At 40.5% G+C, this 18,294-nt stretch overlaps 1 protein-coding gene across 3 annotated transcripts in view; it reads left to right on the top strand.

Moving 5' to 3' along the window:
• The first annotated feature begins 216 nt into the window (after positions 1-216).
• Positions 217-18,294, top strand: part of SPICE1 (spindle and centriole associated protein 1) — a 28,623-nt gene continuing 10,545 nt past the window's right edge. For all 3 annotated transcript variants that reach the window (XM_085324670.1, XM_085324671.1, XM_085324672.1), the window contains exons 1-10: positions 217-403; positions 1,803-1,850; positions 2,921-3,067; positions 9,517-9,619; positions 10,422-10,543; positions 12,141-12,238; positions 12,520-12,662; positions 12,888-13,028; positions 13,884-14,149; positions 17,650-17,781. In XM_085324670.1, coding sequence (XP_085180796.1) covers positions 311-403; positions 1,803-1,850; positions 2,921-3,067; positions 9,517-9,619; positions 10,422-10,543; positions 12,141-12,238; positions 12,520-12,662; positions 12,888-13,028; positions 13,884-14,149; positions 17,650-17,781 — 1,293 coding nt within the window. In that variant the 5' untranslated portion in view covers positions 217-310. The remainder of the gene's footprint in view (positions 404-1,802; positions 1,851-2,920; positions 3,068-9,516; positions 9,620-10,421; positions 10,544-12,140; positions 12,239-12,519; positions 12,663-12,887; positions 13,029-13,883; positions 14,150-17,649; positions 17,782-18,294) is intronic.

An 18,294-nucleotide genomic window follows, 5' to 3' on the forward strand; every position in this document is an offset into this window, starting at 1 on the left:
CGGGGCACGGTGGTGGCGGAGGAGGGAGGCAGCGCGGGAAGGTTACGCTGKGGAAGGCGGCTGTCGTACCCTCAGGGGGCTTCGCCGGGCAGCGTGCGGCGACCGTTAGAGCCGCGCGAGGCGGGCTGAGTCGCGCGGCGACCGTTAGAGGCGCGCGCGCCGGGGCGAGCCGTCRCCCGCGTTCCTCCCCTCAGGGGCGGGGAAAGAGCCCCGTCCCCTCGGCAACGGGCGGGCGCGCGCAGGCTGTTCGGGCCTCCGCGGCGGAGTGCGGCCCTTTCCGCCTCCTGCTCTGTCCGCGCCGCCGCCGTTGATGTCGTTGCTGCGCGGGCCGCGGCCCCGCGGGCCCTGGGCTGCGGGCAGGAAGGGCCCCAGGAAGCCGGCGGCGGCCAAGCGAGACTGGGACGTAAGTGCTTCTCTTTCTCGAGTAGAGAGCTGGGCCTCTTCCTCCTCCTGCGGCGGGTAGCCGGTACCCGCGCAGGGCTCGGAGCCTGGGGCTGGTGGGCGAGGAGAGGGCACCTGAAGGTCTCACGGTTAAGTGCCGTAGTTACTGTCTGTGTCTCGCTTCAGCCTCGCTAGGCTTTGCATAGCGTTCACTAAGGCCCAAAACTTTACCGGGTTGCCCCCAAGTTGGGTTTCTGAAAAAGCTTATGGTGAACCTGGTCCTCTCTCCAGCTTTATTGCCCCGTAGCAGTTCCTGTCAGGTCTGTTTGGGGCTGAGTCGGGCAGCAAGGCGAGCCTGATCTGGATCTGGCATGTATTGTGCCTTTGGGGTGGCATGCAATGCACACTGGCTTTTCACCAGATATAGAAAGACTGGTGACTCTCTGTATCCATAGCCATATTGCTTGGCGGGAACCTCTAGAGAYCACCAATGTCATGCTTGGAGTGGGATTGTCACCCACACTAGGTCGGGTAGATCAGCCCTGTCTTCAGCTGAAGCTTGGAAACCTCTGAGGAAGGTGGACCATGTCTCCTGGTACCTTTTTCTAGGGCTGCACTACCTTTCTGATGAATAAAACTTAACATGGTATAAAGTCAATACAGAGTTCTAAGATTTGGGTTGTGTTTTTTTTTTTCTTCTTTTTTCCCATCAACCTTTTTTACCTGCCTTGAACCAGCAGGATGAATTGATGTTCATGAAACTTTGTATTATGTGGCTGTGGCACTTTTGATCTGGTATCAGGTGCATTAAGGATGGATTTATAGGTTTGTTCAACTYTGGCCTGCGTGAAAAGAAGAGAAGGAAAAGGCAGTACTTTTTTCGATACCTACAGTTTTTAACAGCCTTAGCATGTAAACACAGAGCTACAAATAGAGATGGCCAATTTGTGTGTCTGTGTGGATTCTAGGGGGAGAGGATACCGTGACACGGAATTTTGTGTGCATTGCATAGGTATGACTGCAATGATTATAAAGCCCAGTAGTTTTCAGAGCCTTTTTACAGTGGACTTGCTTACAGACAGAAGACTACTTTTGTTGCTGTCATGGCTGATTAATTTTAACATCTGTGGGGCTTGTGACTTCATTTCCCCGGTCTGCTTACAATTATGCCTTCTAATTTGGAACCTGCTGTTGCAATTTGGAACCTGCTGTTGCTTTAGACTGAAGAGTGTGCACAGTCTTGATAGGGATATCATTTTTGCTGATTGTTTGCTTTGCTAGCAAATGCTTTACAATGTTGTAAAAATATCGTTATATAATTTTATACTATTTATGTTGTAATTTAAGGCTTTTTAATGAAACTGAAATCCATTTCCTCCTCTGTTCTTGCTTTTGATGTGATCCCTTCTTCCTTTCTGCAGAGTACTGTCCATGATTTGACAGTCCATCGTGCAACTCCTGAAGACATAGTGAGTTAAAAATTTATCATTGCTCCTCCTCTAGGTGATTTATCTGGTTATCTAACAKAAGTGTGTACTGTATTTATGGTTATATTTTTCTGGCGATGCTTAATCTCTCTTTTAAAGCTTTTGAAAATGTTAGTCTTAGTTGTTAGTGTTAGATCTTTGTTTATGGTGTTTTATTTCTACATCTATCCCTCTGGCAACCAGAGTTTTAGTCTCCTGTCTCCATTAGGAAGTGTTAGCCATGTTTTTCTTTCAATAAAGTATTTACYATCATAAAATAAACAAAACTCCAGGGGATTAGTCTAAAGTTAAGTCTCATCTCTGCTGGAAGGACTGAAAAACATGTTTTATTCTGATTCTCTGGTTCTAAGGATCTTCAGTTTTTCTTTAAACAATTTTACATCACTTTTTTACATTGAATGACTTCTTCTTTACAAAGCATAACATAAGCATAAAAGCATCCTACCTAAGTTTTGCTGGTTGCGCTTATTGCGAGGATCAAATAGGCAATATGAGCAATTGTTGATATCAATTTGTATGTTTTGAGACGCTAGTCAGGACAGATGGAGATGATAGGGGAGAGAAACTTGACTCTGTAAGTTATTGGCTTGATAGCCTTTAACAAGCACCTCACATTTARTTTTACTTATTAAAACTGAGCATATGTGTCTCATTATTGGAAGAACAGTGAGAATGTCACTGATGATTGACAYTGGTGTTAAATTAGGGAAATGCATTGTGTCTTTTTACCTATCTTGTAGGTGGGAGTGTTTTTCCTCCCCTACAGCTGGGAAAACTCTTGCCAAGCCAGTAATATAGGGTAGAGGAAAACAGACTTCTCCTCTGTTACCTTTGGAGTAACTAAAATTTGTGTATTAATTTGATTGATACTGATGGGATTTGACACTTCTGGATGTTTATGAGATGATCATTGTTACTACCCTGAAATTGTAATAAGTGGTATTCAATGCATGAGTGATAAAATTAAGAAAAAGTACATGCTAGCATTGTCCTGCTGCTTCTRCTTTAGATTGTCCTTTGATTTTGAACTGGTTTCTTTAATGTTTTTGTAGCTGCGTCGTCATGAACTACATAAGTCAAAAAACAAAGCACTAGTGCATCTGGAACTACAAGAGAAAGCACTGAAAAGAAAATGGAAGAAGCAAAAACAAGTGGCTCCTGGTTCCTTGGAGAAAAGGAAATTGACTCTGATGCGTGAGGTGAGAGCTAAATGTGCATTGTCAGCGTAGGAAGCTTGACCAAACCTTTCCTCCTGTTCCAGATAATTTGCAGTAGTTGTGGAAATCTGCTCTTGCACATAGGTCAAAATTGGCTCTTACTGCGTAATTGGATTCCAAGTGTGCAGACATGCTCCCTCCTCTACATGCTGCGTGCTGTTTTCAGTAAGGCAGTGATTGGAATAGGCTGTATAACATTTTAACTGAGCTACACAATTGGTGATTTCTCTTTTGTTGCCTGGCTGTGCCCTGTCTAGCACTGCATTCTTGTTTGTGTCTGTTGAACAAGAACTGTGCACTGTGAAAAGGTGAGCATTATTTGTGCTCTTATTGTTGTCTGCCCTTCTCCTTTCCCTACCTACATATATTTCTTTGTTTGATGGAAATAAAAATATTTATTTTGCGGGGTAGGGGATAGATCTTTACCTGCCATTGCTGCATTTAAAGAGAGAAAAGGCAGAGTCATAGGGTCAAAAAGGATTGGTAAGAAATCGGTAAGGGAAGAAGAATTGACAAAACAAAGGTTGAGAAGCTACAGTTGCTAGCAGACAAGCTTGTCATCTGGGAGTCAAGCTTCTTATTCTCTAGGCAAGTCTGAAGCACTCTGACTGGAAATGTTAATATTATTTAATTTGCTTTTGAATTTTTCACTGTATCAGCAAACCCAAGCTTAGCTAAGAGACAGTAGCTTATCACTGCTTCAGATCAACCTTTTGTTTCACATAGCAAGCGATTCCTTGCCACATACTATGAAAACCCATCTCAAAATATGCTATTAATGAGCTTTCAGACCTCATCAACGTTTGGTCAAATTGAGAATTGCTTTTGCTGGAGAAAAATGAAAATGAACAATGTTCACCTATTACTTAAAATAAATATGATTACTAGTCCTGTGAGTGTGCAGTAGGTTGATAATCAAAGACCTCTTCTTCCTTTCCTCTGTTTTTTACAGATTTTCAGAAATCTGTGCATTCTGATAACATTGATGCATAGTACAAAAACAGAATCACAGAATCACAGAATAAGTAGGATTGGAAGGGGCTTCTGGAGATCATCTAGTCTAAGCTCCCTGCTCAAGCAGAGTCACCTGGAGCATGTTAGACAGGGTTGCATCCAGGCGGGCTTTGAAGATCTCCGGAGAAGGAGATTCCACAACCTCTCTGGGCAACCTCTTGCAGTGCTCTGTCACTCTCACAGTGAAGAAATTCCTCCTCGTGATCAGGCAGAACTTCCCGTGGTTCAGTTTGTGCCCATTGCCTCTTGTCCTGTCGCATGGGACAACTGAAAAGGGTTTGTCCCCTTGACACCCTCCCTTCAGGTACACATTGAAAAGATTGCCCCTCAGTCTTCTGTCCTCCAGCCTACACAGGCCCAGCTCTCACAGCCGTTCCTCATAGGGCAGTAGCTCCAGCCCTCTGGTCATCCTCGTAACCCTACACTGGACTCGCTGCAGTAGATCCATGTCTTTCCTGTAATGGGGAGCCCAGAACTGGACACAGTACTCGAGATGAGGCCTCACCAGGGCTGAGTAGAGGGGCAGGATCACCTCCCTCAACCTGCTGGCAAAACTCTTCCTAATGCATCCCAAGATACCATTGGCCTTCGTGGCTACAAGGGCACATTGCTGGCTCATGATCAACTTGTCGTCCACCAGCACTCCCAGATCCTTCTCTGCAGAGCTGCTCTCCAGAAGGTCAGCCCCCAGCCTGTACTGGTGCTTAGGGTTATTTTTCCCCAGGTGCAGGACTCTGCACTTGCCCTTGTTGAACCTCATGAGGTTCCTCTCTGCCCAACTCTCCAGCCTGTCCAGGTCTCTCTGAATGGCAGCACAGCCCTCGGGTGTATCAGCCACTCCTCCCAGCTTGGCATCGTCAGCAAACTTGCTGAGGAAGCACTCTGTCTCTTCATCCAGGTCATTGATGAATAAGTTGAACAGGATGGGATCCAGTACTGAGCCTTGGGAAACTACACTAGCACAGGCCTCCAGCTAGACTTCGCAACACTGATGACAACCTTCTAAGCTCTGCCTTTCAGCCAGTTCTCAATCCACCTCACTGTCTACTCGTCTAACCCACACTTCCTGAGCTTGCCTAGGGGGATGTTATGGGAGACAGCATCAAAAGCCTTGCTGAAGTCAAGGTACACAACGTCCACTGCTCTCCCCTCATCTTCCCTCATCTACCCAGCCAGTTATTCCATCAGAGATGGCTATCAGATTGGTTAAGCATGATTCCCTGGTGGTGAATCCATGCTGGCTACTCCTGATCACCTTCTTGTCCTCCACGTGCTTGGAGATGACATCCAGGAGGAGCTGTTCCATCACCTTACCAGGGGTGGAGGTGAGGCTGACTGGCTTGTAGTTGCCTTAGTCCTCCTTCTTGCCCTTTTGGAAGACTGGAGTGACATTGGCTTTCTTCCAGTCCTCAGGCACCTCTCCAGTTCTCCAGGACCTTTCCAAGATGATGGAGAGCTGCCTGGCAACAACATCTGCCAGCTCCCTCAGTACCCGTGGGTGCATCCCATCAGGTCCCATGGATTTGTGAATGTCAAGCTTGCCCAGAAGATCTCTAATCCAATCCTCCACAATCAAAGGAAAGTCTCCCTTTCTCCAGACTTTCTCCCTTGTTTCCAGGCTCTGGGATTCCTGAGGGCTGCCCTTAGCAGTGAAGACTGAAGCAAAGAAGGCATTCAGTAATTCTGCCTTCTCTGTAGCCTTCCTCACTAGGGCCCCTGCCCCATTCAGTAGCGTGCCCACATTTTCCCCAGTCTTTCTCTTCCTGCTGATGTATTTGAAGAATCYCTTCTTGTTGTCCTTCACATCCCTTGCCAGATTTAATTCCAAATGGGCCTTAGTCTTCCTYGCWGCATCTCTACATACTCTGACTGCATTCCTATAATCCTCCCAAGTAGCCTGTCCCCTCTTCCACATTCTGTGTACTTTCTTCTGTCTGAGTTTTGCCAGTAGCTCCTTGCTCACCCATGCAGGTCTCCTGCCCCCTTTGCTGAACTTCGTTCTCCTTGGGATGCACTGCTGTTGAGCTTGGAGGAAGTGATGCTTGAATACTAGCCAACTCTCCTGGACTCCACCTTGCTTCTAGGGCCTTAACCCATGAGATTCCTCSAAGTAGGTCTCTGAAGAGCCCAAAGTCYGCTCTCCTGAAGTCCAGGGTTGCAATCCTGCTTGTTGCCTTACTTCTTTCCTGCAAGATCCTGAACTCCACCATCTCGTGGTCACTGCAGCCAAGGCTGCCCCCAACCTTCACATCTTCAACCAGTCCTTTGTTGGTTAGGACAAGGTCCAGCAGGACATCCTTCTTCATAGGCTTCTCCACCACCTGTGTCAAGAAGAATTGACAAAACAAAGGTTAAGAAGCTACGGTTGCTAGCAGACAAGMTTGTCATCTGGGAGTCAAGCTTCAAAACAAATGAAAGTACTTAGAATTAAAGATCACCAACTAGATAACAGTTTGAAGTCTGTTTCTCCATAAACACAGCAGAATTTTTGTTAAGGATACCATACTAATCAAGCATCAAACTTTAATTTTGACATTTGTTATTTTCATATTTTTCTTCCAAATGCATTTTAATGGAGTATTCAAATAAAACTGTGGATTACTATACGAATTTCCCTAGTGTAATAGCAACAGGTTCAATAATACTTCCATTTAGAAGCAAATTACATATCACTAAGGTAGATCAGCTTTAAGAAGTGGTTGGATTACCTATTACATGACTTTGTAATTAGAGATGTAAAACTCATGGTTAGGAAACAATCTGCTGTATTTTTTGTCATTTCTAATGCTGATGCACAAATTTTAATTCCTCCTGAATCTTTCCACCTCATCTTTAAGAGAGAGCTTTTTATCAGCATACCCTATTTCTACTTATTAATGAGAGCAGATGTACTTCAGTGTAGGAAGAGGAGATAATGCCAGACAAGATGGAATGCGCCTGAGTTTTTTTGTTAGAAACATTGGCCTTTCCTTGTGTGCAGAAGAAAAGATATATGAAGAAGAGTCATCATTTTTCCCTATCCCCAGCTTAAATCCTGTTTGTTGCTGGGTCCTAGCATTCAGAGTAACTGAGAGACTCTTCCTTCTGAGTCTGCTAGTACAGTTCAGCCACTGTGGATTGTCTGCTTGCCTGTCTCGTCTTGGTAGTATTTTCTCCTTGTTTACTGCTGTGAGAGCTCAGCTTTCTTAAGCCTTTTGACTCCTGCTCAATTGCAGAAGTCCAAGAGAAAACTAGGGAGATACTGCTGTTAGTGTGCTTTTTCTTGTACTTGCGGGTTGAAGAGAAGGGGAGTAAAAGTTGTGAATGGGTGAGTGAAATAGTGTTTTTAATTTTCTGGGGCTTTGTCTGTCTAAAATCTAAATGAAAAAATAATTTGAAYTGGTCTCTATAGCTGTGGTTAGTGAATATGTACTTACCACTGGTTGGTTCCATAACAATGCTTTGCTTTAAAATAACATCAGTGTATTACAGTAAAGGGTAGATAGTGAATTGATTCCCATAATGGGGAGTCCCATTTAATTTTCTTTAATAACAGTCTGAAACAGGAGGGAAGATTAGTATCACCTGTGAATTGCATTAAAATTAAACTAGGAGAAGCTGTAGCTGTCAGTGAATACGGCAAAGACATGTAGATGGGCCTAGTGAGRTTAGATGGGTAATGTCACTTTGTTTACTGCCAATCACAAGCAGGCAAATTAATTTACCTTGGGAACAATACTCTAAAAATGTTTGTAATGTATTCAGCAGGAAGGAGAAGCTTAGGAAACTGCTGATGGTGAAAGAGATCTAGTAGAGAGGGTAAAGACAAATTAACTGGGATTATTTTTGGCTGATTACATACATTGCCATAGTTTTAATTGCCTTAGGCAAAAAAAAATCACATTTTGGAGCAGGTAATTTTTTTCCTTCTGCAGGTCTGAAATGAGTAAAGTCCTGCATCATTTTGACATGAAACTGCTAAACAAAAAACATAGATTTAGTTCATAYTGAGTGTAAAAAAATGGAATAGTGACTTGGCAGAGTAGATTACATGAGGTGRTTAAGAGATAGGATATTTGCTGCTTTACTAAGTTGGTTGTGAGGAAAAATGTGATATATTGCAGTGAAGTTCAGGCTCAAAAGTCCAGTCCAGAATGGAAACAATATATGGGGCAACTTCCTGACATAGCAAGGCATAACAGAATGAGAAGTTGACAGGTGAAATGCTATTGCTAGAATTTTTGAATGAGGCTGAATATAAAACATAGGCAAACTTACCAGTGGACACTGAAGGAAAATATAGAGCATATAGAGCTTTGAAAGAGCAGCAATCCAGTCCCTCTTGTGATTCCTGGGTGAGCAGAAATTGTTGCTGTTCTCAGATTTTGTGTGGGAGAGCATAAGTGAGCTTGTCTTTTCTATGGCAACTTCTAAAGTAGTTACAGTCTCTCTGGACAAATTCCACAAACAATAATGAAGTGGAGATCATTTACACRTTTGATCTCCTCTCAGGTCTTTAAAAAGTAAATACCTTCCTCCCAATCTATGTATATAATTTTATGATGTCACCATTTCAAACTTTGTGCAAGAAACTACAGGTGAAAGAGGAGCTTTGAGTTGTGCTCTGCCTGTGGGAGTCATTTCTCTAGGCAGCTTCCATTAGCTCACAGTAGCTGATTGCTTTTTTCTTTAAACTCAAAGACCTCCTTCCTTAAGCTGACCTGTCACAGTGACAGGTCATAGTGATGGACTTCTCTGAGCAAGACCTTGGATAGGAAGCTTTCTTGTGAGAAAGAAGTGGAGACTCTCAAAAACRTCTTATGTTGCCAGGTGTAAGCAGCTGTATTCATATCTTTTGAAGCTTTTATGAAGTTACATGGTTTAATTTTTAGGCAGGATTTTCAACTGTCAAAGATATATGAAGAAAATCTGTCTGAATTGGTTTGGATCTAATAAAAATGGTTCATGGTTTTTGGGTGTTTGTCAGAGGTAAATAAGTGGCTGTCTCGACAGCATTGAGATCAACTGATTTGAAGCTGTGCCCTGACTTTCTAATCACCAAGTGTATGTCTTCATTTTGATGAGCATGTCCTAAACTCTCAGCGTCTTGTTTGTGTTGGGCTGGGGACAGAACAAAAGAGTGAGAGATGAGTGGAGTGGTTGTAATAAGAAAGAGTCAAGGCTGATTGGGACCTCAGTTGTAATAACTGTTTATTCACCTTATTTTTCAGAAAAATAAGATGAATGATTGTAGCACTCAGAATGAAGTATGGTCTTTTGATCTATGTTGAATAAAGATCTAATTGCACAGTGCAAACTTAGTAAACATTGGCTTTTTAGCTGTTCCCTTACAAACTGCTTAGAAGAACACTACCAAAACTCAGAGGAAAAATCAGTCTGCATAATATGAAATATTTCCTTATATGTTGTGCTTTCAGATACTCTCTGATCAGTACCAGTTGCAAGATGTGCTGGAACGATCTGATCAAGTTATGGCTGTGGTGAAAGACTTGTTTGGGGATGCTCCTCGCAGGCGAGCAGGTAGATCTTCTCATTTATATATGGTAGTACCTTTAAGATTATCTCATTGCTTTTTTGGTAAATAGTCTTGTTTTACAAAGTTGTATGTTGAGCATTCTTTTAACTATCTTTTTTCTGGTGAGCTAAAATAGTAGAATTAATCCTGCTGATGCTGGATGGCACACAGGTGAGGGTAATACTTAACATGGCACAGGAGAGTGAGGTGTGGCCTGTTATCCCACTGTATCAGTCCGTTGTGGGATTTCTGGTCGCTTACTCTGAAATATCTGACATTGGCCACTTTTACAGTCAAGTTACTAGCCTATACAGAGAACTAGTTTGATCCACTGTTGTAGTTCTGGTTCATTATTATGTGCGTTGACTTCCTGCTCTTGGATATTGTTGAGGATTTATCAGTAACTCATGAACAAGACTTCTCCTTTTCTTATCCTGTCCATTGAGTCCATATTGGGCTGGAAGGCAGGACTGGCAGTTTGCTTGTAAGATTCTAAGCTTAGATTCTTTTCTCTGTAGGCTGTCATTCTCCTTTGCTTATAATGATTATTTCATCCTACGCGAATTTTCTGTATGAGCTTATTTAAGCAGGGGAGAAAGAAAGAACCACAGAACATGACTGAATGTGTTAAGATAAYTCTGTGTGTGGTCTTTGGCAGTTACTCAGACGTAACATACATCCCTGGGACCCTTTCTGTGCAGAGTGCACAGACTTGTTTTTTGGTACGAAGTTCTGAGGCATAGTGCAGACTGAGTCCTGTACAGACAGGACTGTATCATATTTCCCTATTTTGGCTGATTCCTCTAGGTTTCCCTAACGTAACAATGGCTCCTAACTGTGACCTAGAATCTTCTGAAGGACCTGTTGTACAGAAACGTGATCCTCCCACTCGGCTTTCCATGCTTAGTGAATCTGTCATGGATTCCCAGGTAACGTATGTTCAGTTCCATCTATGTCCTATGGGGTTTTTTTATTAGCGCTAAATGAGGATATTCAAAGGAAGGGTTTCCAAGCAGACCTAAACCTTTCTTTGGTGTATTGTATGCTGTGTTGATAACATACAGAAAAACTACATTAAATGGAGGTGAATTTATTTTGTGTGAGTCTGGGAATCTTGATTTTGGATTTCTTACCCTTTGAGACAAWTTTCTTATGTATCATACTGGCATGCTCTCTCTTTTAAATAGTGGGAATTTTCAGAAAGAGAACAAACTAATTGCAGACTGAAGAAAACAACTTGAGTGCCACTTAACTAATTGCCAGCTATTGCGATACGCCTGGGAGGTTTAATTGTGTCAGCATATCTGGGTGCATAGCCAACTGGTCTATGATGATATATGTATTTCTGATTGTGCATCTGTAAATGTACCCCAGTTGACTCTGCAGCCTTGATAGTCCTTCAACTTTTAATACTTCGCATTATATTACAATTATTTAGATTTGCTTCAGAAGTAAATTTTTAGTCTTATTGTTTAGATTGTTTCAGTGTTCTCTRACATGAGTTATACCAGGAATGCTTACTTTGGGCTGAGAAGAGGTATATGAAACTTCTGAAAAGTAGCTCACTGTGATGAAGATCAAAAGGATTGYGCAGTGAAAGTGCCTTTTCTACCATACCTGTTGTCATATTCTCATGATTCTCTAATCCTGTTTCCTATTGGCTTGCACAATGTGTGCAATTTGAGTTGCAGTATTGCTCTGTCGTGTCTTTTTGTGTATGTATCTTTTTTAATACGAAGAGTTATTTTTGTAAGCTGTGAATTTTATGTACAGAGTGGTATCAGTGAATGCATGTGGCAGAATAGGCTTAGATTTTTAAAAGAAAACACTATTGGTAGGTTTCTGCTAAGCTTTTGTGAGATTTGCTTTCCCTTATATGCCTATGAAAATCCTAGTTAAAGGCCATCTGGTGAGGCCTACCCACTGAGACTGAAAGTTGCAGGAATTCTAATTCCAAACATTAGTCCTCTTAAGTTTTGTTAGGAATGTGATATGTAGGACTATATTTCCTTCTGGTTGCTTCTTTATGCATAGAATGTAAATGTAATCATGTAGATTTCATTCCAAGGTTGATTAGCTTCTAAAGTCAAATGACTGAAATTTTAGAAATACTATAATTTAGGTTACCTTTTCCAAGTTCTGACTGCTCTTGCTCTATGTTTGTTACGGTACAGGCCTTAAAGCTTTCTTTTTTCTTTTTTAATCCTGCAGTGTGTATGGCCTTTCTTAGCTAAATAAAATATTGGATATTGAACTTGCACTTGTTTTGTTCTTTCCAAGACAATTGTCAGTATCAGTATTTCTCGGATACGATGTAGTTCCTCAAAAACACAAATCTCTGTGGGAAGGTTTTAGCTTTGTTTTGGAGGTGGGGACCGAAACACGTTTTTGTTTTGGTTTTGTTTTTTCCTTGAAGCACTTCCACGAAAATGAAATAAATTAGTATTTCTTCCTAACGACAAATTAGTATTTCTTCTTTGAAAATGCTGAGATCCCTTTTGTTTTCTATGTGGTTTCCTAAAAAAGGCTCTTAATGAGGTGGAAGAGGAAACATCATCCATCTTTCAATCAGAAGATGAACAGCATGACTCTCTGAATTTCAAGTCCAGCATGAACTCTGACAGGTCAGTGCAAATATATTCATTCAGGTTTCCATCTCCTTAACRTTTGACGTACAGTTAAAAGGATGTTGTGTAGGAATAGTTAGGTTACTTTTTTTGTTCTCCTTCATGAATTAAAGATATGCTCCTAACTTCAGAATTCCAGGGAAAGCTTTTGTTGTAATCTTGAGACTCTTTGTGAATGAGGAACTCGTGAACAGTTACAGCTATTTTTAAAAAGCTTTTTACCTACAATCACATTATTATCATGTTACAACTCATTGTTATGCTTGTTTTGAATATAGGTTACTCCAGTTATTGAGAGAAGAAAATTYTTCAGAGAATTCTCAGTTATGGGCTGAAAAAGAAATGAAAAAAACTACRTTATCACAAGAACCAAATGTACCTTTGACTCCAACAACTGCTTCTCCATCATTGGATCATTCAGGTTGGATTTGCCAAAGCACAGCCTCTCAATGGATATTAAGCTGTTAACAGGATCTTATCTGGAATTCCTTTTGGTGTGGATGAGAGAAAGACACATGCTAATCTAGCTCAGATGAATTTCTAGTCAAAAAAGGCATTATTTCCATATACTTACTTTGAGACATTTTATTATTGGGAACATACCTGAAGTTCTTTATGTGTGTTTTTCGTTTTGTTTTTAAATCAGCTCTTAATGCTACCAGTGAAGTCAAGAGAATTCATTCAAGGCTTCTGAACGAAGAGGGAGAAGGAACTGTGGACTCCACTTACACTGTGAGACAAGTGCTGAACCCAGACTCAAGGAAACAAAAGCAAATTTCAGCAAAAGGTTTAATACTTTTAAAAATAACATACCTGCCTTTGACCAAGATCYTTAGGTTATAGGAAAATGTAGGTTGAAAGGGACCTTGGGAATCATCTAGTCAAACTTCCTGCTCACAGGAGGTCTGACTCCAAAGTTTGGTTAGGTTGCTCAGGGTCTTGTCCAGCTGAGTTCTGAACACCTCCAAGGGTTGACGTTCCATAACCCCTTTGGGCAATATATTCCAGTGTAGTCTGCATTTTCATTGACAAAGTCCATGGGAAGTTGGGAACCATATATATGGTTCTTTGATGCTACCCATTTCGTTGTTAGCCATACTGTTCTCTCCTATGTGCTTTTTTCTCTCCCATTGTCTTCTCTTTGTTATGTTGCACAGATTTATGATGATTTTCAGTKTACTTAATCAGCATGTATTTGCATAGGGGGATTGACATCAGAAACAAAACCTGTAACATGGAGAAACTGGTATAGAGGAGTCACTTGCTAAATGTGAGACCTGAAAGCAGCTGCTCACTTTTCRCTAGCAGTTCACCAGCAAAACGTTTCTGTGCTTTTAATTGAGAAAGGTGAAAGTATAAGCAGGTATCTGAGATAAAAGCAGCAAACCATGATTCTTGGGAGCTACTAGTATGGTGGCAGAAAAGGTGGTTTTCTTTTTTTGCTTTCCCTCCCTCCCCCCGAAGATCTGAAAATAACTTGAAAGACTGAGGACATTCTTTGATGGTCCATTATAGCTCAGGGTCAGAGAGGGCCTCTCCTTTGACTTACTTCAACAAACACTTAATGTAATTTCACTGGGATTAGAAGCTTTCTGTACAAATTGAAATTTCAAGGACTTCCTTTTTTTTTCCCCCTTCCTAGTGAAAAGGAAACAAGCTGCACAGAACTCTTCCARACAGAAGAGAGGTGATTCTTATACTAATTCAATCCCCACTGACCTTCCAAGGGACAATAAATCCAGCCTGAGTGTTCTCAATTGCATGATAAGCAAAGTAGAGCGTGAATTGGAGGAATATGAGCGATGTACAGGCCGTGAGGTTCAGGAAACTCAGAAAAATGAAGGCCTCACTGGATTTACGTTGTCACTGGTGAATGTTCTCTGTCGTTTAATGCGCTACCTCAGAGAGGTGAGAAGACTTTGAATTGCTTCTGTAGAATGGTAAGAAGAGGTAAAACTTTTCATCTGCTAGAAACAGATCTCCCTAATGAAAAGGGAGGAGTTGACTGCAGTGAAAGTCTCTCAGGGACTAATATCAGAACTTAGTGAAATAGTTTTGAAACTTGTTGCTTAAATATGTTCAGAGTTGTAGCATGTTATGAACTATAGCTTTGTTTGCAAACTGATTTTCTTCCTTGCCTTCCCTTTGCTTGTGGGCCCTGACATCATTTGAAGACCTGAATTTCTTGCAAGTATTCCCTCACTTATCTGAGAAGTAAAGGTGATGATTCTTATTCAGTGGCAGATTGAACAAAGATGACTGAAGCAGTCACCACTACCAGCTGCTTGTTTTGCACTTCTTTGAGGTAGTGGGATGGCTTAACAGATGTATAGTGGCTTCTGAGCTGCTGCAATGTATGTATTTGTATATTAAAATAGCACAAAATTAGTTCTGGCTTCCTTTAACATGCAGATCTGTAAACTGCAGCAAAAGTTGTTGTATTGCCATTCTAGCCCCCACAGCTAGGAGCAGYGACTTTGGGGAGACTAGCAGGACAAACAGTTGTATATGGTAACTTGCAGTAACTGCTGGTAACGTGATGTTGTAACATCATGTGTTTATCAGATGCTGTGACTCAAGATGTCTTCTGCTGTTGTGTTTTAAGGTTTCTACCTCTGATCTGAGTGAAGGATTCTCTGGATCTTTTTTTCTGCTGTCTCAGTCCTCATTCTGGGAGCACTAGGTATTCTTCTGTGGAAAACTGGGAAGTTTGTATTACACAGTACTTCTCTTTTGAAAGGTATTAGACAGCTGTCATCATTTGCAAGCTGTGTTTTGCAGAAGGCTAAGAATTTGCCTGGCATTAACAAAACTGAGCTTTCATATCTAAAGCAATATACTTCCTTGGATGATGTCAATGAAGCCAACCATTCTCTTTCCCTAGTTCGTGATTTCAAGGAAGAAAAAAAAGGCCTTTCAGAAATTTCAAGATTTATATGCTGACAGTCACACCTGATCATCTGAGATCCATATAGTGCTTTTCCACTGACAACTTCAGATTAATTTCATTAAATAGCATTGAGTTAACCTCTATCCTGAGCTACCAGTCGGAGAGGCTACTGTGTTTGTTCAGTGTTCTACCAAAGTATAAGTGCTTACAGAAAAACTTATGTAGCATCCAGAATGTTTGATGTCTTCAGTGTCCTGGAAAGCAATTTTGTATACTGTATCCTAAGAAATACTTTAATTATTTTCCTTCTTCCTAATACTAAGTTCCTTACTAATGGAAGGAGTTACCTAAGGTGATTTTTTCATTCTACTTTGGATAAAGATATGGAAGGAGATAGGCATGTTCTAGGAGGGAATTTTTTGCTTTTTGCTCCCTTCCCTTTCACAATGAATGTAAGAGTTGGAAATTATCAAGCCTTGCAACTTTTTATCACTGTGATGTCTTTTTGTTAAGCTACTAGGTGAACAAAAAAAATTTTGTCGTAAGGCCAGAAAGTAGCAGAGCCTGCATTGCAGGCATCTTGAGAGTCCTCAGAGGCTATTTATCTCTGACACTAGGCTAGGCTCAAATCTTTAGGACTGCACTTAAAATTGAAAGGAATGGTGATAGATGCACTTTTGAAATTTGTCTCTGCCCACCCACCATCACTTTGACTTTAAAGGGAAAGGTCTATTTAATACCAAGTCTGATTAAGCTATAGAGAATGTGTAAGAATGTGTACAGCTAGGTTATAGGTGGTTGTAATATTTACAAGCTTTTTCAAAGTTATTTTCCATTCCCTTATCCAAGAAACACTAGCTCAAGAATATCCTTGCCAGCAGAATATTCTTCAAACCATGGCAAAAATGACAACTGTAGTGACTAAACTGAAGTTTTGAATTGCAGTTTGAAATTATCATGAGATATGCCATAGTATTATTTGAGAGAAAGGGAAGAATTTGAGCATCTCTTTCTTTTTTTTTTTATCTTCCTCTCCACACTCATCTTAGAGAGAAGACTGTATTAGATCTTAAATTTCTTTGCAGATGACTTCCAAAAGCTACTCCCTATCAGGCAGCCATCCTTTTCCCTGTTTAAGGACTCTCTCAGGAGGAACTGTTGAAATTCAAGTTTCTAGCCCTTCTTAGACTAAAGTTATATACTAAGTAGATGCAAATTCAGGGCAGTGGGGTTTATTTTAGACATTTTACTCCTCTAAAAGAAAAGTATTTTTTAATAAGTAGGAGATTGTGTGAAAGTTTAATAGCTGAGTAACTTGTAAAGTTGAAGTTAATTTCACCCTCTGTAATAGTCTTGCTTTCTTCAAAAGATTACTTTTACCCCTCATCATAAACCATAGTTCATCATCCCAGTGTCAATCAAAGATAMACTGGCTTTTTAATATAAAGTTCTTTACTTTAGGCTTCTTGAAAGCACATACATGAAATCTTTCTTAATAGTGGCATTAAACTTGAGAAATAAGAGAATCTGTGTATTTATATGAGCTGGCTTTAAAAAGTCCATTTTGAAGGAATGCTTCTTCAATGGTATTGTTCATCTGGCTGCAAGCTTTAGTTCTTTGAGTAACCAAAAAAAAAAAAACATATAAAGGCTTTAATAAGCGGAATATTTTTGCTACAGAGCAATGCTCTAAGTACCAGTCTGGCTGTAGAACCTTTGCAGTGACTATTCCTCAAACTGTGTTTGATTTCTTCTAGTTTTTCTGAATGTTAGCTTTAACACGGTATGCATGTTTCGGTAAGGTATCTCTAACAATGAATATGAGCTAATTACAGGCAAGGCATAGATGATAAGAACTGAATGCTTCTCATCCCAAAGGAGATACTATTGTCATCTGATTAGTGGCCAAATCCTCAGTTTTCTTTTAAAGTATTTTGTTAGCTCTCCTTTTCCATCCATAGAGGCAACATCATAATAAGCAAGAATGATCAGAAGTACTGCTTATAGCAGTGCATGGTTGAGGATCAGTGGCATTCCTTAAATAAGATTACATTTAAGCCTTGTAAWACTTAAAAAAAAAATAAAAATGAGAGAATATCTGTGGTTTTTCCATTTCTATTCATCAGCATTGAAATCAGTCAGCCTGCATTGCTTGGAACAGCTGGAAAAGAACCAAAAAATGGATGGCTGGTTTCTGGTATACTTAGAAAAAATTCAGTGGGTTAAAAACTGATATCCATAAAGAGACAGTGGTTGTGGCTGCAGGCTACAAAAATTGTAAAGGCAGAAGCACAAGAATTTAAAGGATTCCTTGCAGTGTTATGGAATAACAAGGAAGGAAGAATAAGCCCACTGAGAGTTCTCAAGTCCTGAAAATCAGATTTTGTAGCAAAAATGTAGAAGTTGTTTTAGCAGTAGTGGGAAGAGCTGTTTCAGTATAATGTGATGTGGAGCTATTCCTGTTTTCAACTATGAATCTTTATTGATTAAAGTGGGTTTATAACTTCTCACTTTTTAGAGTGAAATGCAACTACGTGAGAAAGAGCTGATGAGGCAACAACATGAGGAGATGTTGAATGAACATAGAGAACTGATTGATGCTTTGACTGCAGAAATCCTTCTGGTGAGGGAAGAAAACATTACTATACAGGTACTGAGGGTTACTGAGCCTTCCTTACTTCCTTTTGTCTACTGCAGGAACAGATGTCATGAAAGTTTTAAAAACATTTCTTCTGCAGGATAAGTCTTGAGAACAGTAAGTAGTGTTGCAGAAGCGGGCTAAGATGTATTGTCATATGTTCTGGAGACTTTAACAGTAAAGAGAAAGAAGATGATAAAGTTAAATGAGGAGACTGAGAATGGTAATAAGCAATGTGCAGGGAAGAGAAGGAATGTTTCGAAAGTCAACATTTTGTCTTCCTTTAAAATGTTTAACTTTTAAGGCCTGGTAAATGCAAATTCTGTGAAACTGAGCTTTACTTGATGTGTATGTACAATCTAAAGGTTCGCTTTAGTGACTATGGCTGTACAATCTAAACATTTAAGAATCTTTCTCCACGCTTCTATAATATTAATGCAACAAAGTAGAATGCATGTAATGTTAAAATGAACTATTCTCTTTTGTTCATTTGTGGGCACCAGTAATGAGCAACAGGAGTCAGAT

This window comes from Rhea americana, unplaced genomic scaffold (genome assembly GCF_003343005.1).
Source record: "Rhea americana isolate MKP2758 unplaced genomic scaffold, rheAme1 scaffold_92, whole genome shotgun sequence".
Taxonomy (NCBI): Eukaryota; Metazoa; Chordata; class Aves; order Rheiformes; family Rheidae; genus Rhea; species Rhea americana.